This window comes from Mustela lutreola, chromosome 6, assembly GCF_030435805.1.
Source record: "Mustela lutreola isolate mMusLut2 chromosome 6, mMusLut2.pri, whole genome shotgun sequence".
Classification (NCBI taxonomy): Eukaryota; Metazoa; Chordata; class Mammalia; order Carnivora; family Mustelidae; genus Mustela; species Mustela lutreola.
In genome coordinates this window covers 89,906,907-89,934,482 of record NC_081295.1, presented here as the reverse complement: position 1 = coordinate 89,934,482, position 27,576 = coordinate 89,906,907, and the positions used below count along the sequence as shown (strand labels likewise).

Below are 27,576 nucleotides of genomic sequence, written 5' to 3'. Positions count from 1 at the left end.
TTTTTACTTGATAAACTCTTCTGTCCTACTTTTTTCTCAACAAAGAGCCTTTCAGATTATTCTGCTTCAGCACTTTCACTCTCTTCTTCCAAAGCACCAAGGCATTATCACTCTCAGTGCTACAGTAACTGGAAGGGAGAAAGAGATGGATGCTCTAATCTTCCCCTGAAACTGAAGAACTGCTCAAACAAAAGAACTGCAGCTTAGAAACTTGGAACTATTTCTTATCACAAAAGTCAATGTAATTGATAAATGTTGCAAACAATCCAAACTTACCAACAAGCATTATAATGAGGTACAACATCTCTTCTATTAAAGTGTTGTTTTGCTGAACTACATCCTGTAACAAGTGGAAGGGAAGTTCAGAGATACAAATACAAACACATCCAAAAAGAATGAAAGATATTTTTTAAATAATGTATTGTGGTCTTATAAAACATGCTCTTACCTTATGGGTAATCTCAGAGCTAAATCTTTTTCCATAGTCTGGAGTACTGAAAATCTGGTAAAGTTCAAAGCGGCTGAGCATTATCATCAGGAAATGATTTGGATCCATCATGGAGACACCTGTCTTTTGTTTTGTTTTGTTTTTTTAAATGTTTGAGATAAAGGAAAAGAGGGAGGTTAAAAGGGTTACTAAACAATTAGTGAAAGATATTTTGGGCTGAATAAGTGAAAAGAGCTTACTTATTCACCAATCCCTATAAAAGATGAACCCCCCCCCCCAGTCAATTCCCTACCTGTTGAAGCTACAAGTGTGGACAAGAATCTAAGCTGGTAAAACAAAATAAAGTATAGACAAAACAAAAACACCCTAACCTTACCCACTGGAATAATACGGACTATACGTTCTCTTGTCTTTTAATGCTCTGACTTAACTGCAACCCTATAAATTCCATTCAAAATTTTATCTCTGGGCTCTCTTATCACTCTCTAGTAGTGCATGGACTCTGAGAGAAATGTGCTATTGCAATTAAGCTTCTAGCACTTCTTATTTACCTAATACTAAGTTCTTAAGGAGAACTCTCAAACTAATTTTTGGTGATAAAAACTATACTAACTGAAAGGTTTTTTTTTTTTTTTTTTTAAAGATTATTTATTTATTTATTTGACAGACAGAGATCACAAGTAGGCAGAGAGGCAGGCAGAGAGAGAGGGGAGGAAGTAGTCTCCCTGCCTAGCAGAGAGCCCAATTCGGGGCTTGATCCCCGAACCCTGGATCATGACCTAAGCCAAAGGCAGAGGCTTTAACCCACTGAGCCATCCAGGTGCCCCCGAAACAGCTTTTAAATATTAGTTTTAATTCTTCTTTAATTAAATCAACTCGAATTTTATTTTGAGCCAATCATTTTTGAAATTTACATTTCATAACCTTTCGTATCACTTTTAAATCTATTCAGCAATAACAACTACTATGTGATTATGCTATCTGCACAATGGACAAAAAGGGACTAAGATACAGTTGCCATAGTTTAGTGGAAGGGACAAAAAGTAAATTGGCAACTGCGGATCCAGAGCTGTAAATGCTATGGTGGGGATGAACACCATGCTAGGAACTTCCCAAATGGGATATTTAGCTACATTTCTGTGTGTTGGGGAAGCCTTCTGGTGAAAGTGACACTAAACACTAAGACATGCAGGAAGACAAGCTGCAAGGTGAACAGAAAAGGAAGGGGATGGGGTGGGCAAAATGGGGAGCAAAAGAAACAGATGTGCAGAATGTAAGACTTAAGAGAGCATGGCAATTTCAGGGAATTTTAACATAGTTAAGTTTCATAAGCCTTAGGGTCTGGGGTCTTTAACCAGAGGACAATGAAGAAAAAGATGGCTTTCAGGTTTCTGACTCAACTATACGACTGTATAGATTATTAAACAATATACTGAGGTAGGAAACCCAAGACAGGAGGAAGGTATGGAGGAAATAAGAGGAGTTAGTTTGAATATACTAAATCTGAAACATGTCCAAGAAATCTAGATGGAAATGTTCTACAGGCTGTTAGCCATATGAGTTTAGAGCTCAGCAGACAGGGCTAGGCTAAAGCTACAGATTTGGGAGTAATCATAAGTGACTGGGTTCTGTGAAAATGACAAGAAGAAAAACATTTCCTACAACCCCTAAGTTTAATGCTTTTAATTCATTACCTGAAGCATTATTATATCCTTGTCAAACATTTCACGTCTGCATTTCACATTATGGTAGTAATATATCTAAAAAAAAATTGATTATATTGGGTAAATAGGTTTTTATTTGTGCAGCTCCCTTCCCTCCCCAATCCCCAATAGCACATGGGTTTAATCCAAGTGTGAACGCAGATGCACACGCACATGCATGCTTGTACACACACACACACACACACACACACGGTTCTCTCAACAGTTAATACTATCCTCACAGAGATTAATTAATTAGAAATTTCCAGATTTCAGTATTCACTCTATAGCCCACATTTTGCAACCAACTTTCTGGTTTCCCCAACAAAACTACTTTTCTATAAGGTTTATGGCTATGAAGAATGAAAACCAAACCAAACCAAACCCTATACCAAGCCTTGATAAGGTCTAAAAATAAAAACCTCAATTTCAGAGCTATAGTAATATAACTTTTTTTTTGATTGAAGTACAGCTGACACACAATATTCCATTAGTTTCTGGTGTGCAACACAATAATTGGACAAGTCCATTAAGTTATGCTGTGCTCACAAGTGTAGCTGCCATCTGTCCCCATTTAACACTATCACAATACCACTGACTAAGAGTCCCTATGCTGTGCCTTTCATCTTCATGACTTACTCATTCCATAATTGGAAACTTATACCCCTCACTATGCTTCACCCATTTAACCCATCCCCATACCCCTTCCTCTCTGGTAACCATTAGTTTCTGAGAGAATTTTCAACTTTTAGCACAATTTTATTTAAATAGATGAAATCTGGATTTTTACTACATTATGTTTTGTTAAACGATTCTAAGAATGATCTCAAATTAAAAAAAATCAAGTAACTTAAGTTCATTTCTATTTTTGATACTGTTTCTTGACAAAGTATGAATAAGAGTTCTAAGAAACTTTTTGGTTTAACATTACTTTTATCCTCTTGAACAATTTAATATAGATACTCAACTTTCCATGACTTAAGTAGAGTGAAAATTACAACCTTCTCAGAAGCCAAAGGGATAGATGGACTGAAATCTCTTCATGAACTAAAAAACACTTACCTGGTTTACTAGAGAGAACCCATTTCTTCTCCACATGCCTGCATGTACTTGGGCACATAAAACAAGACATCTAAGAGGGTGTTCTATCAACATGGGTGGGCTAAGTTCACTCTGTATATAAAAAAAAATTTTTTTAATCCATAAAAATCTCAACTGTATAAAGAAGATAGGGTGATAGTGATGGAAACTATATAAAACAGCAGTCAAAATTACTTAAAGTATGTTTGCCTGATGGTTAATTTTATGTGTTAACTTGGCTACGCCATGGTACCCAGCTTTTGATTAAGTCCAGTCCACATGCTGCTGTGAAAATATTTTGTAGATGTGATTAGCATTTAAATCACCATACTTTGAGTAAAGCACATTACCTTCCGTAATGTAGATGGACCTCATCCAATTAAGTTCAAGGCCTTAAAAGAAACACTGAGGTCCCCCAATCACAGCTGAAGAAATTTGGTTTCCAGAATGCCTTTGGACCTCAGACTACAATATGAACTCTTCCTTGGGTCTCCATATTTCAGACTTGCCAGACCCCATAATCTGCGTAAGCCAATTCCTTACAATAAATCAATTTTTTGTCTTTTTCTCTCTCCATACTTACACACCCCTGTGAACATGCACGTATGCACAATCTTCTATTGGTTCTGTTTTTTTCTCCAGAACCCTGATTAATAAAGTTTGTTTTAAAGTAATTTCAAGCACATGAAACATAATAAACAGGCATTTACTTTTAAATGTTAAAATTACTTACTAGAGGTAGGAGTTCTGGAAATTTGTATGCCACTTCGCTTTTGCTTAATAATACATGTAAACCTGCATAGGAGAACAAACAAAAAAGCATTTCTACAAATGCAAATCATTTAGAAAAAAGTCCTAAATATTCACTCAACTTCGTATCTACTCTTTCTCTTTGGGAACCTATCTCATTACAAAGTAAGATAAAAAATGAATTGAATCTATAAATGAAGCTTTTTGAATTGATATTCTCATGAACCTCTGTATCAAAGGTACACTTAGAGCTAGAGTCCTAATTACATTTACTAATACACACTGATGATGTTTTATAGAACTAAATGTTAGACGTACAAATATAGCAAAAGCAGTTCTGTAATTATCAAAGCAATTTATATATGTTATCCTCACTTTAAGGGTCATATTTCACTGTCCCCATTTAAAGTATAGCAGGAGATCCTTCTGGCAAGTCAACAGAGAGATGAGTCCTGGGATTCATGGTCCATGCCAATCCTGATCTCAGATTTAAGTTCCCTTAGAACTTTAAGATCAAAGCCTCTCTAGTTCCTAACTGCAAAGGGCTTTTGTATTGCTCAACCTTGCTTAATTCTGTTAACTAAGAACTAATTCTCCTATTTATGTTGCTGTCTACATAGAGAATGTTTTTCTACAATCTTAACAATAGATAAGGCGGACCACTTGGTTAATACTGGCTTGAGGCTTTTATACCCGAGAAGACCTGAATCATGAGTCTTCATTCTAATGACCTGCACTTGACATCTGCCACTCAAGCTCCATTAGTACAAACCCCAGGTTGTTGTTGAACCGTTTTATGTGTGTTTACTTAGTAAGCTCTTCAATTAGATTATAAGCATTTAGGCCAAGTTTTATCAAATACAGTCAGGAGAATGCTCAAAAAGGTTCACTGAGGTCTGAGAGCAGTAAAGACCTAGGTAGGCAGAAATGAGTACAACTCTCAGAGTACTGACTGTTTTCCTTGTGGATAACTATCAGCACTGGCCTCCAACATAAAACCAGAATTTTTAAAGGCAGCAAAGATCAGCAACTGAGTTGTAAATAGGACCAACATTCCTACATCCCAGCTGAAAACTTTCCCACAACACTGTGCTATCACCTGCTCACAAGTATCAATAGGTTCAGTCTGCTCAAAGCACTTGTGGAAACAAAACAGAGCCTCAACAAGTTTCATACTAAGTACTTCTTTGTTGTTCTATTTGTTGCATTACTGATATTTGGATGTCTAAGTTCTCTTAAATCTCCACAACTTCCATAAGACTGCTGGAATGCTAGGCTCTAGCATTATGAAAATGTGACAATGCTCAGAGCAGTCAAAGAAAAATGCACTCAGAAAAGAAAGAGGATTATTATTCCTGATCCCATGTCCATTTAAGAATAATAAAGAATAATAAAGGAATACTTTACATGCTTTATGTATGTAAAGAATAATAAAGGAATAATAAAGAATAGAATACTTAAAGGAATACTAAAGGAATACTAGGAAGAGCTCTATGCCCATAAATTTGATAACTTAGATGAAATGTAACAATTTCTTGAAAAACACAGACTACCAAAGCTCCTAGAAGGAGAAACAGATAACTAGAACTAACCTATATCCATTAAAGAAACTGAGCCAGTAATTAATGACCTTCCAAAAAAGAAAACTCTCAAGCCCATATGGTTTCACTGAGGAATTCTACCAAACATTTAAGGAAGAAATGATATCAATTCTCCACGATCTCTTACACAAACCACTTTTACATCATAATAAATTATTCAGCCACATACTTAAGATAAACTACAAATTCTGCAATGAGTAAAATAGCTACCTTCAGAACTTCTACTCTCAAAAGTTAAAAATGTAACTAAAGGGAACAGTAGTATGTGAGCAGGATAAGAATTCCTGCAATTAAGAAATATGGAAGGAAGCTACACTGAAATGAGTCTGAAGGTAGAGATGGACAAGTGAATATTCGAAGTTTTTGGCTGCTACAAGGTGGTGGCTTCAAATATTCCACCAAGTAAAACGGGCTTGTAAATCAACTACTTATGATTAAAAAACTGTCATTCCAATGTGGGACTCACTCTAGACCTGCTGCTTAAAAGGTTATCAATAAATGAGTAAGAAACAGTTCAGAGGAGAAGAAAAAAAATTAGGATGGTTCCAATTTATCAGCAATCACTTAAGTGACAGGGTGATTTGAATGGTAACAACACAGACTCTGAATGTGGGCTGAGTTAACCATGTGGTATACAACATGTGGTATGTGCAGTTTAGAAGCCTGAGGCAGCACTATGGTACTGTCCTTATAAACATGGCTTCTGGGACCAAAGCACCTCACAATTCCTACTCTGACTCTTTCTTGCTGCATGACACTAAGAAGTCACCTCTATGTCTCAGTCTTCCCTTCTGTGAAGCAAATGTAATAGTAATAATACCTACCTCATAGGCCAATGTGGTGATTAAGTAAGTCAATGCTTATAAAACTCTCAATATAATGTACAGAAAGTATTCAATAAATATTAACCACAGACAACTTAAAAGATAATTTCAGGGTTCTCTTTTGGGGAAAAATGCTTTACCTGCAAGTAAGCGAGAAACTGGGAGGTGAATGCTAACTTTTTCTTGGGAAACACAGTATCTGATAGTTTCCACTGAATGTCCACAAATGCTTAACGTGATTGGCTGTTCACCATCAGTGAAACCACCATGACACTGCATCAATACAGCAAGGCATTTCTTGTAAGCTTCAATTAACACTTTTTCCTAAAAAAGAGGGTATTCTGTAAGTGACTTAAAAAGTTGGGTTTCTACAACATTGAATAAACCCTCTTACTTACTTACTTACTAAGTACCTCAGATATCAATATAGGCAAGACCAAACACAATCTTCCCTCCCCCAATATAGTCCCTCTTCCAGTGCCCTATCTTAGGGAACACCATCTCCATACAGCTGTGGAAATCTAGAAATTATTCCAATACTCTCCTTTCCCTCATTTCCCACTGTCCAATCTATTACTAAGTTACAATTTCATCTCCTAAATTTCTATCAAAACTGGCCAATTATCATCTCCAGTAACTCAAAGGAAAGCCAACCACTTATTAAATTCCCTGCTTCTATTTTGACCTCTCCTCTATCTATTCTCACACAGAGTAATTAAAAAAAAGAAAACAACAACATGTAACCTGTATCATGTCACCTTTTCTGCACAGTAGCCACTAGTGGCATCCCAACTCTATTAGAATAAAACCCAAATTTCTCTCCATGGCCTCCAAGACCCTGCAGTATCAGGTCCCTGTCCAGTTCTCTACCTTCAACTGCAGTGCTCCAACCTGAGCCTTCTCATGGCCCCTGGACCAATCATACTCTTTCTCATCAACAGAGCATGCTGCAGCTGTCTCACAGTCAGGAATATTCTTTGCTCTTTGACCAGTTAACTCTGACACATAGTTCAGATCTCATAGAAGTCTTCTCTTACCTCTTAACTTACACAGGCTCTCACCTAGACTTTATAGCCAAAGGAGAGCAAAGTAATTTTAAGACAGAGAACAAATGAAATAGTTATAAAGCTTCATTTTTGAATAAATCTCTAAACTCTTTTTATAAGCTCAAAATCTAGATGAGATTATGGGGGGGAAATGTAGATAGTAACAGAAGAGAGAGTGGATCATTTCTTCCTCTGTTTTCCAAGTTTCTTCCTAAGGCTTCAGAATTTTAACGTTTATGGAATTTGTAGGTAAGAGAAGAAAAAAATGTTATTTCACGAGTTAAGTATCACCACTATCCTCTCCAAATGTCCTCAGAAATCTTAGGAATCTGTCTACAGCCCCTCTTCCATTTATCTCCTTCCCCCACTACCCCTCGAAGAAACTCACGTCTAAAGCACACCAGTCCTGCATCATTGAAATGACATGTGTTAATTTCATTTGTAGCGTAAAGGCTGCCTCCCATTCTGGTTCCATTTCAATATGCTGTCCTACTTGACGTGTAATTGGATCCATTCCCTTAGAAGAAGCAAAAAAATTTTATTTTTAAAATATTTTATGCATTTATTTGAGAAAAAGAGTGCACAAGCAGGCAGAAGGGCAGGCAGAAGGAGAGGGAGAAACAGGTTCCCTGCTGAACAGAGCCCGACAGGGGATTCATTACCTGAGCCAAAGGCAGACGCTTTACTGACTGAGCCACCCAGGTGCCCCAAAAGAAGAGAAAAGATTTTAAATGGATTAAAATTATGCTTGTCCTCTTACAATGAAACTTAAGAAATAGTATAGAATATATTTTGATTATAAAAACACGTAAAATGCAAGTTTTATAAGAAGTCCAACTCCCTAACTTACATGTTTCTATATTAACATTCTCTAAAATATGGAATTAAAAAAAATTAGAACAAATAATTTTGAGGCAATCTTGTATATGTTTTAAACAATAAAATGTATACTTCACTCCAACAATCCTTCAAGTTATATTTTTAGCTCTATCATTTACGGACTAAACTGTTGAAAGAAATTGGACAGGTTTTTAAAATAGTAATGAATTTATATTTTACAATATAATAACGTTTTTGTAATTATTGCTAATCCGCAACTAAAAGTTCTCACAGAATAAAGAAAGCAAAACAAAAAAAGCCCCTCCAAAACAGAAATAGAAAACAAAAAGATAAACAAAATAGTTATATAAGAATATACTTAAAAAAAAAAAAAGATTTTATTTATTTGAGGGAAAGAGAGAGAAAACATGAGCAGGGGAGAGAGGCAGAGGGAGAGGAGAAGCAGGCTCCCTGCTGAGGAGGGAGCCCAACCTAGCTTGATCCCAGAACCCTGGGATCGTGACCTGTGCCTAAAGCAGATGCTTAACCGACTGAGCCATGCTGGGCGCCCCAAAATATATAGTTTTAGAAGAATTTTAAGTAAGAATATAATGTTTTAGAAATTAGCTTAACAGGGTGTCTGGGTGGCTGAGTTGGTTAAGCATCTGTCTTCGGCTCAGGTCATGATCTCAGAGTCCTGGGATTGAGCCTTGCATTGGGCTCCCTGCTCAGTGGGTGGCATGCTTCTCCTTTTCCCTCTGCCTGCTGCTCTGTCTGCTTGCGTGCTCTGTCAAATAAATAAGTAAAATCTTAAAAAAAAAAAAAAAAAGAGAGAGAGAGAAAAAAGTAAAATAAGAAACTAGCCTAACTACCCTCTTGGTGCATCAGAACTGATTACAGAAATAGAGGATAGCTCTAATACTTAAAATGGCCAAAGTTTCTACAGATAGAAAAGCAGAAAAGTATTATAATAAATTAAACATCCTAACCCAATATAGAAACCAGAATATTTTCCAAAAATGGTAAGTTGATTTTATTTCTTGCTTAAGGAAGTCAGATAGCTACTAAAAGAATTATAATGGGGGTGCCTGGGTGGCTCAGTGGGTTAAGCCTCTGCCTTCGGCCCAGGTTATGATCTCAGGGTCCTGGGATCGAACCCCGCATCGGGCTCTCTGCTCGACAAGGGAGCCTGCTTCTCCCTCTCTCTCTACCTGCCTCTCTGCCTACTTGTGATCTCTGTCTATCAAATGAATAAATAAAATCTTAAAAAAAAAATAAAAGAATTATAATGGTATGGCTCAGATATTTTGGCATGATATCAACCTTCTTACAGTTAAAACCATACCAGTTAGCTTCTGCTTCTAGATTCTGTTCTGTATAGGACAGTGTTTCCAAAAAAACAGAATTAAACAGAGGGCAGTAAGTTCTATACTGTATTATATAAATATACCAAGGAGAGAAAAAGAATTATGGAAACATTAAACAAAAAAATTAAATATTATAGTTTCTTAAATAAATATTATAGTTTCTTAACTTCACAATATTTCCATGTAAGCATATTAAAAACAGTAAACTTGCAATCCTCAAAAAAAACCCGTTAATGGTAACCAAAAGAACAGCCAAATACAAAAGAATAGCAGATGCCAGAACTTTTGCTTGGATGTCATTCATTCTACACCATTCTAAAAGTTTCCAACTCTTAGAAAGAAACTCTTCCAAAGAGTTTCTTTGTCCAAATTATAGTCATCTAAATCATTCTTTTGGAAATGTGCCCCAAATGAAAACACAAAAGATGTTCAGTGCAATAAACCAAAAAAAAAAAAAAAAAAGAAAAGAAAGAAAGAAAAAGAAAGTTCTTTTCTTTAAAATGTTCCATTTATACATACCTGCATACATTTGAGTAATTCCAAAAAGGCATCAAATCCTTCTAGGAATTTCTCCCTCAGATCATCTGACCACTCGGTTGGTTTGCTAATTAACACATACCTGAACAAGATAAAAATAGCAATGAACATATGGGTAAACACTGACATATTACAAGTTGCAAGTGGTTGGATAATTAAACAAAAACTTACTTGAGATCTAAAATAAGACTCTGAACTCTCCTAAACTTGAAGGCTTGTAAAGCAGTATATCGTTCAAACTGAAATCTACCCTGGGCATCTCGATGTCTCAAATGATCCATAAAAGTCTTAATGATGATGGTCATCAGGTTTTCTTCTGTGATAAGCATCCGAGCCTAGAAAAAAGTGTATCAGGGCACATTGGTGATTAAAACCTGTTTACTAGAAAGCTAAAAAAAGTCACCAACACTGGTTAGCTCTTTGAAGTTTAAACCTCTTTCACTGTAACTATGTATCATAAATGCATTATTTCTAAATAACAATTACTTACTCCAACAGCCACGTGTACGAAGCAACAATTATATCATGGAGAAAGATGCCAGAATTTTAGGAGACAGATCCAAGGCTCATTATTCAAAGACAATTCAGGGTGGGGGATCTGAACCAGGCTGCAAATTTTCCTTAACTGAGACATTTAGACACCTATAATGGTATGGTATAATTATTCTAGGATCCAGAGGTTCATATCAGATTCTGTATGAAACTATATTTCCTCTTAATCTCCTTTTAAAATTTATTTTTTGTTTCTATGTATATACATATCTATGTATTTTTGAATAAGCAAATACATTTAAATGACTAAAAAAAAAAAAGGTAAAAAGTTTCCTAGCTCCCAAGGTCCCCCTTGCAAAGGCAATCTCTTTGAGCAGTTTTCTTGCATATTCTTCCAGAGATGATGTGTGTGTGTATAATACATACATATATGTACCAACAAACACACATACACACACACACACACACACACGTATATACATTTATAATATATGGGTTAAGTGTTACTAAGTAGATAGAAGTATACATAAATTTAACTATACCTATTTCTCTACATATATTTAATTATATCTATTTCTGACCCTCAAAGGATAGCATATTATAAACTGTTCTGCACTTGTTTTTTTAACTTCATGTATTTTAGAGATTGTTCCATATCAGTTCATATAAATTCCCTCAATCATCTTAACTATCACCAGGTTATTTTTTTCTACCGTACTTTATTTAGCCAGGCAGGCCCTTAATGGTGAGACATGAGACATCTGGATTTTTTCCAGTCTTCTGCTATTTATTACAAAAGATGTTGCAATGAATATTAGCTGTGTACAACTGCAAGGATATTTATAGAATAATTTTCTAGAAGTAGAATTACTGGGTTAAAGTGTACGCACATTATAAATTTTACTGATATCACCAAACTGTCTCCACAAAGAAGCTCACCAATTTATATGTCCATCTACAGTGTGTGACCTTCCCCTCATGCTTTCAGTAACACAATGAAACTTTAAACATTTGATCTTTGCCATTCTGATGATTTTAGATTTCATCTTACTTTGAATGAGGTTGGACATTATTTTATAACAATTTGCATTTCCTTTTCTGCTCCATAATAAAGTCAGAAGGTCTAATATTATTTGAATACCTCATTATTACTGTGCTATAAATGATCATGGTTTTCCCCTACCTTTCTAGCCTAACTAGGCTCAAGGGTATTACTGGCGTTGGGGGGGACCTACTTAACTAGGTCTCCCACTAATCAATTAGCAATATAGAAAGTTGCATCAAAAAGTAGGACAGGGTGCTTGGGTGGCTCAGTTGGTTAAGTGTCCAACTTCTTGATTTCGGCTCAGGTGGTCATGATCTCAGGGTCATGGGATCGAGCCACATGCCAGACTCCATACTTCTCTCCCTCTCTCTGCCCCTTCCCCTGCCCACATGTGCTCTCTTTCTCTAAAATAATAAATAAATCTTTTAAAAAAGGTAGGACAAAAAAGTGCAGAAGATATAAGTCTAAGTATATAGTAAGGCTGTGTTCTAATGTAAAAGTTCTGAGGTTATCAGATAAAGAGAAAAATCTATGTAGTTAAATATTCCTTTGAAAAACTCAAGTCATCATCACCTTGTCAAAACATAGGACCTAAGACCTCAAAAATCAACAGGATTAAGTTCTGTTCATTTTCCTACACAGTGAAGACTAAGGTCAACTTTGAAGAAGAGGAGGTATTGACAGGTTAAGATAAAAGGTTGGGGCACCTGGGTGGCTCAGTTGGTTAAGCAACTGCCTTTGGCTCAAGTCATGATCCTGTAGTCCCTGGAGACTGAGGCCCACATCAGGGTCCCTGCTTGGCAGGGAGTCTGCTTCTCTGACCCTCCCCCTTCTCATGCTCTCTCTCTCATTCTCTCTCAAATAAATAAATAGAATCTTTTAAAAAACAAAACAAAACATTCCTTTTCTTTGTTTGCTGAATTAGTTGATTTTGAGAAAGTAAAATGATTCTGATGGTCATGGGTGCCAACTTAAAAAAAAAAATCACTAACGTCCATTAGTAATGTCCCATTAAGAGATAGGAGTTATTCAGGTATTTCCACTTCTAAAATGAAAACCAGAGAAAGCAAGAGCAAAAGTTCAGGAAAGAAGAACAAAAAAGTTCAGAAAAGAACAAAAAACTTTCTTTAAGTGCTTGGCTTTATCACCTCTTGCCTAGCTTGTTGCTAACCTTTCAAGGTAACCTTCAACATTAAATATCTAACATTATTATACAGTCCTAGAACTTCTTCTTATCCTAAAAGTGCTTACTTTTAATTTTAATTTATTTATTTTTAAAAAGATTTTATTTATTTGAGAGAGAGAGAAAGCAAGACAGCACAGGCAGAGGGAGTGGCAGAAGGAGAGGGAGGTGGGGCTCGACATGACCTGAGCCAAAGGCAGTCACTTAACCAACTGAGCCACCCAGGCATCCCCAAACTGCTTAATTTTTAAATGCCTACAATTCGCTTTGCTTTAAATTTTACTACTGCTACTTACCTTAATTATAATTTTATTCACTTTATATAATTTGTATTCAATCTTGTGTTGCAAGGCTCATTACATATCTAACAGCATATTCAAAATGGGCCATAGTTCCCCAAGACTCTGAAAAACTTTATTTTTAATTTTTTAAAAAGATTTTTTATTTGACTTATTTGACAGAGAGAGACAGTGAGAGAGGGAACACAAGCAGGGGGAGTGCGAGAGGGAGAAGGCTGCTTCCCATGGAGCAGGGAGCCCAATGCAGGGCTTGATCCCAAGACTCTGGGATCACGTCCTCAGCCAAAGTCTGAGGCTTAATGCCTGAGCCACCCAGGGGCCCCCATTTTATTTTTTAAGATTTTTTTATACAGATCTTATTTATTATTTTGAGAGCAAGAGAGTGTGAGCATCAGGAGGGGCAGGGGCAGAGGGAGAGAAAGAATCTCAAGCAGATTCCACAATGAGCACAGAGCCTGACATGGCGGTCAATCTCACCACCCTGAGATCAGGACATGAGCTGAAATCAAGTCGGATGATCAACTGACTGAACCACCCAAACACTCCTCTGAAAAACTTTACTGAATAATAATGGCCTGTGTACACACTTTCAGTTAAGCTAAACATGATACAGCATACAGGAATAATGCTGACTATAAATTAGGGCACATATAACAAAAACAAATTAGAACAAATAAGATACTGTCATCACTTGAATTATTAGTTTTGTTTTTTGACCAGGTTATTTAAAAATGAAGACTGAATTTTCAGTTAACCCAAAAGATCAATCAATATATGGAGTTCTATCACAGATATATAACATTTCACTAATATCTAGGCAACTGATTTTTTAAAAAGATTTTATTTATTTATTTGACAAAAAGAGACACAGCGAGAGAGGGAACACAAGAAGGAGGAGTGAGAGAGTGGAGAAGCAGGCTCCCCACTGAGCAGAGAGCAGGGCTCGATCCCAAGACCGTGGGATCATGACCTGAGTTGAAGGCAGACGCTTAATGACTGAGCCACCCAGGCGCCCCTAAGCAATTGATTTTTAAGCAGGGATAGGCAGATGAATTACTAATGGTGCTTTTTCAATAAATGATACATGTGAGTCTTCTGCTTCCAGTCATGATGGAAGCTTGAGGCTAACCAACATTTCCCCCTAAGAACAACCAGAAAAGATCAGTTAGGAAGAAATGTTTGAAATCATTAGAGAGCTGCTGAGACAATAAGGACTCGAGGGGATAAAACCATGGAGAAGGGCATGGCAGAAGGAGGTGAGCCAACATTCTGGAGCTGCTTTTCCTTCAGCATCTGACTCTTCTGGGAACTGGACAAAATGAGACAGAAGATCCTGGGAAAGAGTCTGACAAAACTGCTAACAGGAAGAAAAACCAAAGATTTTATCTGGTGTGGGGAGTGGGGTGGTCAGGACTCTAGTAAGAACAGAAGAGTAGGAATGGAGTCCAATTTTCTTCCATTTTCCCCCATAAGATACCTGCAAAATTCTGAAGCTACGCAGGCCAGAAGTCTAAGAGCAGAAAGACTAGAAGAACAGAGGAGCGCTGTGGCAGTTTTAGCAAGTGGAGGAAATAAAACAAGTTCAGAACCCTAGAGAGGGGAGGACTCTTGTGAACCCTCTAGGCTCTCGATTGGGAAATCTTGGAGGATAATGTTGCAGGGGTGAGGATGACTCAGAAGACAGAGTCTTGCCAAAACAACCTGGCGTCATGTCAATTCCTAACTGGACTAAGGTGACAGACCTCTCTCCAGCTGCCTAACATTAAAGAGAATCTTCTTAGGAGAAAGATATCATGCAGTATCTAAGATTTTGTAATAAAGAACATCCTATCAGAAGGCAATGAGAAAGAGAATGGACAGAAACCGTATTTGAGAAGAGAAGGACTCCAAAATTTCCAAATCTGAGAAAGCCACCAGCATAGGGATATAGTATCTACATTCAGTATCTATAAAGAAAATCAAAGCTATATAAATCATAAATCAAGACTGCTGAAATCTAAGACAAATGTCAATAAAAAGTTATTATGCATTTTAAAGGACTAAATATCAAAATGAGAGAGAGTCTGACGCATTTCTAGATCCCAGGACCCTGGGATCATGACCTGAGCCAAAGGCAGATGCTTAATGACTAAGCCACCCAGGCGCCCCTAGGCAATTGATTTTTAAGCAGGGATAGGCAGATGAACTACTAATGGTGCTTTTTCAAGAAATGATACATGTAAGTCTTCTGCATCCAGTCATGATGGAAGCTTGAGGCTGACCAACATTTCCCCCTAAGAACAACCAGAAAAGATCAGTTAGGAAGAAATGTTTGAAATCATTAGAGAGCTGCTGAGACAATAAGGACTCGAGGGGATAAAACCATGGAGAAGGGGCATGGCAGAGGGAGGTGAGCCAACATTCTGGAGCTGCTTTTCCTTCAGCATCTGAAGGAAAACATCTGAAGCAAAAACATAAAAAAACAGGAATAGACCTACAAATGATCTAGATAATGACATTATCAGACTATGACTTTAAGATGTATTTATTTATCCACTTTACAGAGAGAGAGAGAGAGAGAGAGAGAGCGAGCAAGCAGGGGCAGGGGGAGAGGGAGAGGAAGAGGGAGAGAATCCCAAGCAGGATTCACACTGAGCACAGAGCCTGACACGGGGCTCAAGGCCATGACCCTGAGATCATGACCTGAGCTGAAATCAAGAACTGAAAGCTCAACTGACTGAGCCACCCAGGCACTCCCAGATCAGACCATGACTTTAAAATAACTACGATTTACATGGTCAGAAAACTGAGGAAAAAATGGAGTATTTCACCAGAAAACTGGAATCCATTAAAAAAAAAATGGATTTTTTTGTTCCAGTGATCAGGTTAGAGGGAGTAGGTTTAGTTTTCTCTAGTTTTCTAAGTACACCTAAAAATCCTGGATATTATATGCAAAAGAACACCAGAAGATTTCAGAGAGGTGGCTAGATAGAAGGCAGACTGGCTAGGGACCTCAGAGAACACAAAAAATGACATGGCAGAGTTCTAAGAAGCTGGTAATCTGAAAATGCCAATGGGCACAGATTTTTTTTTTTAAAGCCCCAATAAAAGCCAGCTCTCTCAGCTACAGGAAAGAAGTAACCCAGCAGGAGAGAAAACTTTCAACAAGAACCCCTCTACTCTAGGCAACTGCTACAGAAAAAACTATAGCTCCAGTCCCATCTACACCAGCAAAAGCTGAGTGGCGATGTCTAGACTTCCACCCTTCAGGGCTGAAACATAGCGCTGGCCTGCAGTATCAGGGATGCACACGTAACCTCTAGGGCAGTGCTACTCAAAGTACGCTCCATGGACCAGCAGCATACAAACTGCTTGTTGTGACAAGAAGATAAATTAACTAGTAACAGTTTAATTTAGCTGACTTTTTTTTCCTCATAGCCAGAATGTTTTTTTTTTTTTTTTAAAAGATTTTATTTATTTATTTGACAGAGAGAGAGAGATTACAAGTAGACAGAGGCAGGTGGGGTGGGGGGCGGGGAGAAGCAGGCTCCCTGCTGAGCAGAGGGCCTGATGCGGGGCTCATCCCAGGACCATGAGATCATGACCTGAGCCGAAGGCAGAGGCTTAACCCACGGAGCCACCCAGGCACCCCTCTCATAGTAAGAGTTGTGCTGAGATCAACAACGTGTTGGTTCACATTCTGGTACAAGTTGTTTATCCTGTCATTACTGACACATCGGAATAAAACTGCTTTAGAGTCACCCTTACGAGAGTAGTAAGTGAATGTAAGACAAGTTAATAAAGGGTGGGGTAAAGAAATAACTACTTAATCCAAAAGAAGGTAAGAAAGAAGGGAAAAAGAAACGAAATAGGTGGTTCAAACAACAACAAAAAAATCACAAGGTAATCTTTAAAGCCAAATATACCAGTAATTACATTAAATGAGCAGTAATGTGATTATATATCATCAGGTGTGACAGACTGGGTAAACAACAAAACCTAAATACATGCTTTATAAAAGTGACGTTAAATTTAGTATGAAGGTACAAAAAAGTTAAAAATGTGAGGTGTCTGGGTGGTTCAGCTGGTTAAGCATCCAACTCTTAATTTCAGCTCAGGTCATGATCTCTGGGTTGTGAGATTGAACCCCATGTCAGGCTCTGCATTAGGAGTAGGGGCTGCTTGAGATTCTCTCCTACTCCCACTGGCCCTCCCCAACTCCCAACTATCTCTCTCTTAAAAAAAAAAAAAGAATGGAAAAGACATATTATGCAAACACTAACCAATAAAAAGCAGTTGTTGCTGTAATATCATATAAATTACTTTAAGTCAGCAGTATTATCTGAGATGAAAAAATAACTCAATGATAAAAGGATTAATCTATAAGGTACAATTCTAAATTTGTATGTGTTCAATAACATAAAGATATATAAAACACGTATATAGAAACAGATGTAAAAGGAGAAAGACAAATCTAACAATCACTGTGGGAAGCCCTAAGATGCTTCAACAGCTGATGGAACAAGCAGGCAGAAGATTAGTAAATGTGTAAGACTTACAAAATGAAAATGAACAAACTTGACCCAAGTGACATACAGAAACACTGTACCCAATGATAAGAGAATATACATTATTTTCAAGTTCATATGGGATATTTATCAAAACTGAAAATATTCTGGCCATAAAGCTAGACTAAACAACTGAAATCAGCAAGTTCTCCAACCACAGTAAAATTAAACTAGAATTCGTAACAAAATAATTATTAGAAAATGCCCGAGTGTTTTGAAATTTAGCAATATATCTCTAAGGAGTATAACCACAAAGAAGAAAAAAATGGATCAAGGAAAAAGAGGTCCCAAAGGAACTCAGTGGATTTTTTGAACTGTATAATAAAAATAGGACATTACAAAATTGTGGGATGCAGCTAACGTCATTGCTTAGATGGAAACTTAAGCCTTATATGCACTTATCAGGAGAGAAAGGCTGAAAGCCAACAACTTAAACATTTATCTTAAGAAATTACAGGAAGAATGGTTGTCATCATGTGGTGAATAAAAGCAGGAATCTTTCTCATTCCTCATCTCAGGGGAAAAGCTTTTAACACTTAGCATTAAACAGAATGTTTGCTTGAGGTTTTCACTTTTTGTTTTGTTCTTAGGTACTCTCGGATTAAAGTTCTCTTTCATTTCTAGGTATGAGGTATTTTGTTTTAAATTATGAGAAAGTGTTGAATTTTCATTAATTCAGAAAAAACATTTGATACAATTTTTTTTTCGCAACTGTTAATAAGGTGAATTATTCCAGCTGATTTTTTCCCCCAAATGTTATACTACTCTTGCATTAAGGAAAAAAACCAAAGTTGGTGTGATGTATTATCCTTTTTCTATATTGCCTGATTTGATTTGTGCAACCTCATCTGTGAGAGGGAGTAGATGGTAATTTTCTTGTAAATTGCCTTGCTGGATTTTGGTATCAAGATAACAGAGAACTCAATTAAATTGGCCAGTATATTCTCTTTCTCTGTTTTCCAGAAAAATTAATGTAAGACAGTTGTTATTTCTTCCTTAAATATTTGGAAGGATTCTCCAGTGTAGCCACTTGGGCCTGGGGACTTGTGAGAAGATTTTTATAATAATTAAAAATTTTTGTTCCTTATTTCTCTTTTAATAACCTGCGGGTTTTCTTAGGAATCTGTTCATTTTATCCAAACTTCCAATTATATGATTTAAGTTGGTCCCAATATTGTCTTATTTTCTACTTAATAACTGTAAGGCCTGTGCTTTTTTGCAGCCCTTTTCACAATAAAATTTTTCTATTTTTATTAGTCTTTCTAAATATCTATTCCTTTTTTCCTTGGTGTTTTAAAAGAACCAACTTTTGGTTGTACTGATTTTTTTATTACATATATTTGCTTTGTTTTATTAATTTCTGTTCTTTTATCATTTCCCTTATTAAACTTTCTTTAGACAAAAGACCTAAGCTTTTACAATGGCCCTTGCCATTCCATCTTCAACCCTATACCTCAGTGATGTCACTGACCATTTTCCTCATTTATCTAGCAACACTGGCCTGTTTGGGATTCTTTCTTCCAAAATGTCAAGTGCACATTCATCTCAGAACTTTTGTACTTGCTGTTCTCTCTGCCCAGGAGGCTCTTCCACCAGTTAGTCACATTACTCATCTCTTACTTTCTTCAGGTTCCTGTTCAAACACTACTTCTCTAAGAGGCCTTCTGATAACCTTGTATAAAGTATGATCCCTTAAGTGTCACTCTCTATCCATTCAACCTGCTTTTCTACTTCATAGCACTCATCAACACTTGATTCATAAATGGTATCCAACTGTTTGTATATCTGTCTCTTCCCAATTCCATAGGATCAGGGACTTTTGTCTGCTTTGTTTACTGCAATATTTTTCTCCAGAGCCCACAACAGTACCTGCTCAGTAAAGGTGCTAAATAAGTAAGTTCTGAATAAATGAGTACATATGCTATTTGTCTAGTGTTTCTAACTAAAAGAATCAGACAAGAAAAAATAGAAGATGAAATAGTAGAACAAAAATTACTTGTAGATTACTCAAAATTCCAAGGAATCAACACAAAATATTATTTTGTTATTTAATACAAAATTATTTAACACAAAATTTAATATTTAAATGTTAATTAAGAGGACCAGAAAGATTTAAGATGAGTATGTAAGTAACAGTGCTTTTTCTACATGCCAGACATAGCCAGATTAAAAATGTGTAAGACCCACAAGAAGAGAACGGTTAAGTTTGTAATAAGAACATAAAATAAGACTTAATAAATGAGGACAAACTATGTTCCTGGACAGGGATATTTGATATTGCAAAGATATCAGTTCTTCCCAAAGTATCTTTAAATACATTTTCAATCAAAATCCTAATGTGTTTTTTTGTGTTTTTAGTTCATTTAAAAAAAAATATTTTATTTATTTATCTGTCAGAGACAGACAGAGAGAGAAAGAGAGAGAGCGAGCGAGCACGTGCACAAGTAGGCCTAGTGGCAGGCAGCGGCTCCCCGCAAGGAGCAAGGAGCCCAATGCAGGACTTGATCCCAGGATCCTGGGATCATGACCTGAGCCAAAGGCAGCCGCTTAACCAACTGAGCCACCCAGGCATCCCAATTTTAGTTCATCTTAAAAAAAAAAAAAAAAAAAGAAGCCTGAGAACATTAAAGAAATTATTAGAACTGGGTACAGACATGGAAATGGATAATAATGGAGGAAGCACAGATATGAACACATATGGGATATCTCAGAGGCTTCTCAAACATCCCTGACTAAAAATGAAAGCATCATTTTCTCTCTTCACAAATACTACTCGTTTTCCAAAATCCCTTGTGCAGGTGGCATGACATCCACTGGGCTGTAAGTCACAAACCTGGGAGTCATCTTTACTCTTTCTCTCCAACTGAACAACCAATCACCAACTGATTCTCCAAACCCAAGTCTGGCCAATTCTGTAGCTTTTACTATTTAAATCTCTCTCACAACTCACATCTACTGCCACAATCCCAGACTGAGTTACCACCAATTTTTGTCTGGATCACAGCATCAGCTTCTAATTAGGTTCCTCACGCTCACTTTTGCCCCCTGTCAATTTGTTCTCCAAATTACAAACAGCACGATCTTTTAAAAATCACAAACATGATGATGTAAATGCCACTTTTAAAATATTCACTGGTCTCCCATTGAACCAAAATCTTTCTCTTGGCTTATAATATTTCATTAGTGGATACAGACAGCTTCAACTAGACTAGAATACATCCTTTAACATAAAGGTAATCCCGAGAAAAACACTCATTATAAACACACAAAAAAACTGGAAAATGCACCTCTGTAGGAAAATAACCCTAGAATACTATACAATTAGGCACCGGCCTTCTATTTTATTCCATCTTTAAGGATCTTCAACTGTGCTGGCTTTCCTTCTGTTTCCTGGATAGGAACTTTCCTAACTCAAGACCTGCTCAAGTGCTGATCCATTTAAATGAACTTTCCTTCATGACCCCACATAAAGGTGCTTTCCCTACAGAACCCTTCTCGGAAATTTGGGAATAGGTTAGATCTTTCTCTGATTCTCTCTCAAAACAATGAAATTCTTGAGTTTTCATTACAGTTTTAATTAACCAATTCTGTGAGTCCTTCCCATTATTTTAAGTTCACCACTGTACTCCCAAAGCTTAGAACTGTGTCCAAGAAATAAAAGATCTCAACACATTTTTGTCAAATAAATTAAATATGAATTTTAATTACTGAATAGCACTAAAACATAGTGATGCCTTCCTGGGCAACTAGTGAAACTTAGTATGAGACCACCTCCAACCATTGTGATTCAATTGTCTTATTGGGAGGAAGGAAGCTTCTCAAAATGTGAGATTGTATATAAAATGCTATTTCTAATTAAAAAAAAAAATGCTATTTCTAATGGATACGTTTGTTAAACCAATCAGCTGAATTTTTAACTTACCAGTTCAAAACCTTGGGGAAGTGTATGACAATGTACAGATTAAGTTTAAATGACTTTTTCTTTCAGATTACATACTGAAGGCTATGTTCTAGTATGGCTGAAGGTGTCTGAAGTGTGATCACCCATTAATAAAATATTATTCTATTCAGGAATATACAGATCTTTATTCTCTAGTATTTTAAGGCTTTATTTCTGTCAATGGCAAACAAGAAAGTTCTTCTTAGTCTTTTAGTACTTACAAGTGAAGGAACCGTGAATATCTGAACCGAGAGGTCTGCGATTGAAAACTCTCTGTCGTGGTCATCTGTCACATAATCACTCTGCAAACGCTCATAGTTCTATTAAGAAGGCAAAAAAAGGCAAGGAGTGCCAGCTATCAGTTACAAAGAAAAGGCAAGCACTACTCACCAGAGTAGGTGCGGTGAAGAACTGGACAGACAGAGCAGTCACGGACACTGCTCGCTCGTGATCATCCTCCATAAAATCTCTCTGCAACTGCTGGTAATTCTAAACAACAAGGGCGAGATTCACCTCTAATCCACATCGACCAAATGTTTAAGGATTATAATGAAAAGTCAGGGTTGGAGGAGTCAGTAAGATAACACTGCTATGAGAATGATAACTGAAATAATTTCTATCAATGAAATTTTGTATAAATACTGATTCACTATACAATCTTTACAAGCTCAAACAGGAGTAACAGCTTCTAAAATCTTGGGATGTTATTGTACACTGGTAGGGCTAAATCACAGCAGCTCTACATGGTCTCTGATGAAAACAGACTTTTATTTCTTATGGATGTATATCAGAATCACCTGATGGCTCTTTCCAAGTACACATGCTTGGATCCCATTCTTGGTGAATTTGCCTAATTAAGTTTGAGAATGGGACACAGAGAGATGTATTTTGAAAGAGCTCCCCAAACGATCCTTACATTCTTCCTTGATTAAGAACTCCTAATTCAGGTGAATTAAAAAAAAAAAGCACATACTACAAAACAGGAGAAGAATATAATTCAAACATATCAACAACCAAGAGTTCATGATTCTTAAATCACATCCACATATACATGTCATTTCACCTAAGATCTTTTCCTTATACAAATTTTAATGGGTATAATACCATACATAATACACAATGGCATAGGTTTAAATTCTTCATTTATCATTTGATATCATATACATCTCACAGGTGGATTTTTTATTATCATGGTAGGTGACGCAAAAGAAAAGCCTTACTGCTGGAATTTTACTCTATTTATAAAAGAGAAAAAGATCATCTATTGAAGTTTCTGAGAACTTAAAATCAACATGGTGACATATTACTATTGGTTGCTAATATTATAAAGCCTGGATATAATCATGGGTTATATTTACTCTGTATATACCCATTTCGTTAAATTTCAAACTGAGAGACTACTTACCTTTGCAAATCGAACAGCAAACAATTTCTTGTATTTCAAATCCATAAGGAGACTGCTCATAAACAACTGGTGATATACACTCCTAGCACCTTTTACAAAAAGAGTAGATGTAAAATAATGATGTATCAAACAAGCCAAAAATTACAATTCCAAGGTTTTTATATGTCAAACTATATTTCAAGTCTTAAGAGCAGAACTCTAAATGTGTTCCTTCAGTATAAAACACTTGCAATCTGCTTCTTAAAAAATTTTTTCTAAAAATAGTTTTCTACCAAAATATAAAGGCCATTTAATTTGGGTCATGGACTCCAAAATCTGTTGATGTTTTTTCCAAAGAATAAGACTGCATGTGTTAATTCTAAAAACTATAAATATATTTATTAAATACCTTCACAAATGAAAACAAAACAAAACAAAACCAAAAAACCTTTTCCCATTTACTTATTTAAGGTTCTCCTATACCCTGAAAGTAGTTAAAAGATTACCTTTCCACAATTTGGAATCATTAAGCATCAATCTATCCACTAGAGAAGAATTTTCACCATCTGGCCCTTCTTGTAAACCAACTTGACATAAAATTCGACGAAGCCCATCTTAAAACAGGAAGGAAAGTAGTCAATGAAATATAAACTTCAAGTATTAAAATAAAATGACATTTTAAAAGAAATGTTCCAGTGAATCTATAGAGCTTTATATGTTTGTTAATGGTCAACTTTATTCAGAAAAAGTAAACATATTAACTATTTTATTAGCATTTTCACAAAAAGAGAAAAATTCCAAATCTCACATTCTACACCAACACTCATTCCAGAATACCAAAATATAAGCCTATCAGAAGGGCAACGACCTCTTATGTTGTAAAGAACTTAAATACAGTTCTTTAAGGACCTATGTTAATTAAACCAGATTATAATAAAACTGTTACATCCATGACAAGTGAAGGTAGGTATAATTGTGCTGCCATTAAAAAAAAAAAAGTATGTATGGCCTCTGTACTATAATAAGCACCAGTCCACTTGTCAGTGCTATGCAAAATGTTTCCACTCATTAAATAAATGTTCCCTGTGAACCTATGTGTACCTACTATGTGAAAGGTCCCGGAAGACAAATTCCTGTATCTTCTAAATGCTGAACTTAAAAAAAAAAAGTTCTTCAAATATTAACATAAGCATTAACATAACCAAAACTTTAATACCTTATGTTTCATACTTTATGATTTTTAAAATCAGTTTTTAGTCTTCTATAAGCATGCAAAATAATCGGAAAGAAATGGAGTAATTTTAAAATTATAAAAGCCACCAAACAGGAATTGTTTATAAGACTAAAGAGAAATACGTATATAGTATTAAATAAGAGACAAGGTCTTTAAATAATTAAGGGTAAATATCTCAAAAAAATTTCTGGCAGGAAATTGCTTCCATGATACTATTCATTACTACTCTAGTGGAGAACTTGGTGAACAGGTATCCAATGGAAAATACCAAAACTAAAAAGACTGAGGATAAGAAAAATAATGGAAAAACATTTAAAAAGACAAGCAAACATGGTTTCCTAAATTTCTGTACCTCCATATTTTTTCAACTGTCATGTTCACAGTGTGGCAATGCTCTTTTAATACAAAACTTTAGAACTTCTTTTTATAATAAACATCACAATGTCATTTATCCAAATCACCACTCTTGCTTTCTGAAGAACAGTATAACGGATAGCTTAGATCTGTTCCTATTTTTCTCTTTAGTATTCTATTTTATACATCAAACTTGTATTTTTGGCATTAGCCATGTGGGTTCTTCATTCTGCTACCACATTAAAAAGATTATCTAATTTGTGGAATGTGGAAAGACAAAAAATAACAAATATAAATCATTAACTTCAAATCTGCAAGTGTTTGGAGTTGCAAATTATTAGTAACCAGAAGTTAGAAGAGTCAAAACAAAGATATCAACATTAGTGTGTATCCTTTAAACTGCTAATCACTTATGTTTTATTTATAGTAGTATTTCCTAGCTTGCTCTGTGGAACAGAGTTCCACAGGATGGGGTTAAAAAAAAAAGGGTTCTTTTATTAAGTCTGCAAGATTTGCATTTCATTAGCATATTAAAGTCATTTATTATTGTTTAATCCAGTATTTCCTGCATTTATTTGAACACAAAATCCTTTGTATGCATATAAAAAATCCTGTGGAGCAAAATTTGAGAAAATTTATGTACATAAATATATTCTGAGATGGTATTTTAAAATGTGACAATAAAGAAAGAAATTATTTCACTTGATATTTTTTCCAAAATAGTTTTTTGAACCTACCTGAATATCCAATAATACTTCCCAGCCAATACAAAAGTTTCAAACCAAAATTCTGATGTGCGACAATAGACGAATGCATAACTTGAACTTTGAGTGGCTTTGTCTGTCTACTGGTATTTCTCTTAAAAAGAAATGGCAGAAAGAAAAAAACAAACTTAAAAAGGCTGTCTTATACAGGAGAAATTTTTTTTCATGTATGAGTGTAAGAAAAATACCACTTGGCTTGCCTTACTCAGATCCTAATTTAGGATCTAGAAAGAATCTTAGGATTCCTCCAAAAAAGTAAGAAGTTACAGCTTATGAGTAACCTGGGTCTTTGGTCCTATATTTGAAAATCTGCCCCACCAATTAGAAATTACTTAAATGCTGACATTTGTTTTAGGTTTTCAATTTCTTAAATGCAATTACATATTTATTTAAGTAATTTGCTTCACAGTATAGAAGTGATGTTATCCATACTTCGAAAAAAAGAAAATCTCTGCTGTATAATAAACTATAATTTCCAACATAACCATTTTTAAATGTATAGAAGTCTTAAGTTTTAAATGTAGAAGTCTTAAGTACATTCACACTGTGGTATAACCAATTTCCAGAACTTTTTTTTTTAAATTTTTTATAAATATATATTTTTATCCCCAGGGGTACAGGTCTGTGAATCGCCAGGTTTACACACTTCATAGCACTCACCATAGCACACACCCTCCCCAATGTCCATAACCCCACCCCCCTTCTTCCAAACCCCCTCCCCTCAGCAAACCTCAGTTTGTTTTGTGAGATTAAGAGTCACTTATGGTTTGTCTCCCTCCCAATCCCATCTTGTTTCATTGATTCTTCTCCTACCCACTTAAGCCCCCATGTTGCATCACCACTTCCTCATATCAGGGAGATCATATGATAGTTGTCTTTCTCCGCTTGACTTATTTCGCTAAGCATGATACGCTCTAGTTCCATCCATGTTGTCGCAAATGGCAAGATTTCATTTCTTTTGATGCAGCTGCATAGTATTCCATTGTGTATATATACCACATCTTCTTTATCCATTCATCTGTTGATGGACATCTAGGTTCTTTCCATAGTTTGGCTATTGTGGACATTGCTGCTATAAACATTCGGGTGCACGTGCCCCTTCGGATAACTACATTTGTATCTTTAGGGTAAATACCCAGTAGTGCAATTGCTGGGTCATAGGGCAGTCCAGAACTCTTTTTTTTATCTCCAGAATTCTTTTCATCTTGAAGAACCCAAACTTTATACCCACCAAACACTGTAGGTATCATATAAATGGAATCATACACTATTTATCTTTTTGTGACTGGCTTATTTCTCTCAGCATAATATCCTCAAGGTTTACCTATGTTGTAGCATGCACCAGCATTTCCTTCCTTTTTAAGGCTGAATGATATTCTATTGTATGTATATAGATTTTATTTTTCCATTCATCCATCAATAGACACTTGAGTTGCTCTGTCTTTTGCCTATTGTGAATAACAATGCTGCTTTGAACATAGGTGTACAAATATCTCCTAGACCTTGCTTTCAATTCTTTTGTGCATATACCCAGAAGCAAAACTGCTGGATCATATGTTAATTCCCTTTTAATTTTTAGAGGAACTACATTACAATTTTCCATAGTAGCTGTACCATTTTACATTCCCACCAGTAATGTGCCCAAGGGTTGCAATTTCTCCATATCCTTGCCAACTCTTTTGATGCTGTTACGTTTTTTGTTTATAACAGCCATCCAAATGGGTAACAGGTGGGTATCTCATCATGGTTTTCATTTGCATTTCCCTAACAATTAGTGATTATTGAGGATGTTTTCATGTGCTTACTGGTAATTTATATACCTTTTTGAAGAAAGGTCTACTTAAGTCTATTATAATTTTTTGTTTGGATCATCTTTCTACCCCCAACTTTATCCCATCCCCATAATCCACATTAACACAGTATGTCTCTGCATATTTTCTCTATCTATATGTTATATATGTATACATTTATAAAGATTTTTATTTGATCTACAAAAATGGGATACTATACATACTCTTGTGTATCTTTGCGTTAACCAATTTTTTTGGGTTAATGACTCATGATATACTGTGGTGTGGATTTATTCAAACATCCTCTAGAGAAGGGCATTCATATTCCCTTTGTTTTCAGTCTCCTGTGACTACAAAAAAAGCAGCACT

General features: G+C 35.9%; 1 protein-coding gene across 7 annotated transcripts in view; it reads right to left on the bottom strand.

The window, feature by feature from the left end:
• The window catches only part of UBR2 (ubiquitin protein ligase E3 component n-recognin 2), a 126,258-nt gene that overhangs the window by 42,449 nt on the left and 56,233 nt on the right, over positions 1 to 27,576 (bottom strand). For 6 of the 7 annotated variants that reach the window (XM_059177994.1, XM_059177992.1, XM_059177991.1 and 3 more), the window contains 13 exons: positions 25,391 to 25,511; positions 23,572 to 23,679; positions 23,087 to 23,175; positions 21,903 to 22,001; positions 10,347 to 10,510; positions 10,158 to 10,257; positions 7,841 to 7,969; positions 6,547 to 6,730; positions 3,965 to 4,026; positions 3,214 to 3,324; positions 2,143 to 2,208; positions 449 to 571; positions 277 to 340 (listed from right to left, as the gene is read on the bottom strand). In XM_059177994.1, the coding sequence (XP_059033977.1) occupies positions 277 to 340; positions 449 to 571; positions 2,143 to 2,208; positions 3,214 to 3,324; positions 3,965 to 4,026; positions 6,547 to 6,730; positions 7,841 to 7,969; positions 10,158 to 10,257; positions 10,347 to 10,510; positions 21,903 to 22,001; positions 23,087 to 23,175; positions 23,572 to 23,679; positions 25,391 to 25,511 (1,420 nt within the window). Of the gene's footprint in view, positions 1 to 276; positions 341 to 448; positions 572 to 2,142; positions 2,209 to 3,213; positions 3,325 to 3,964; positions 4,027 to 6,546; positions 6,731 to 7,840; positions 7,970 to 10,157; positions 10,258 to 10,346; positions 10,511 to 21,902; positions 22,002 to 22,071; positions 22,171 to 23,086; positions 23,176 to 23,571; positions 23,680 to 25,390; positions 25,512 to 27,576 lie in introns of all 7 variants that reach the window. The other variant, XM_059177988.1, reaches the window with a different exon arrangement.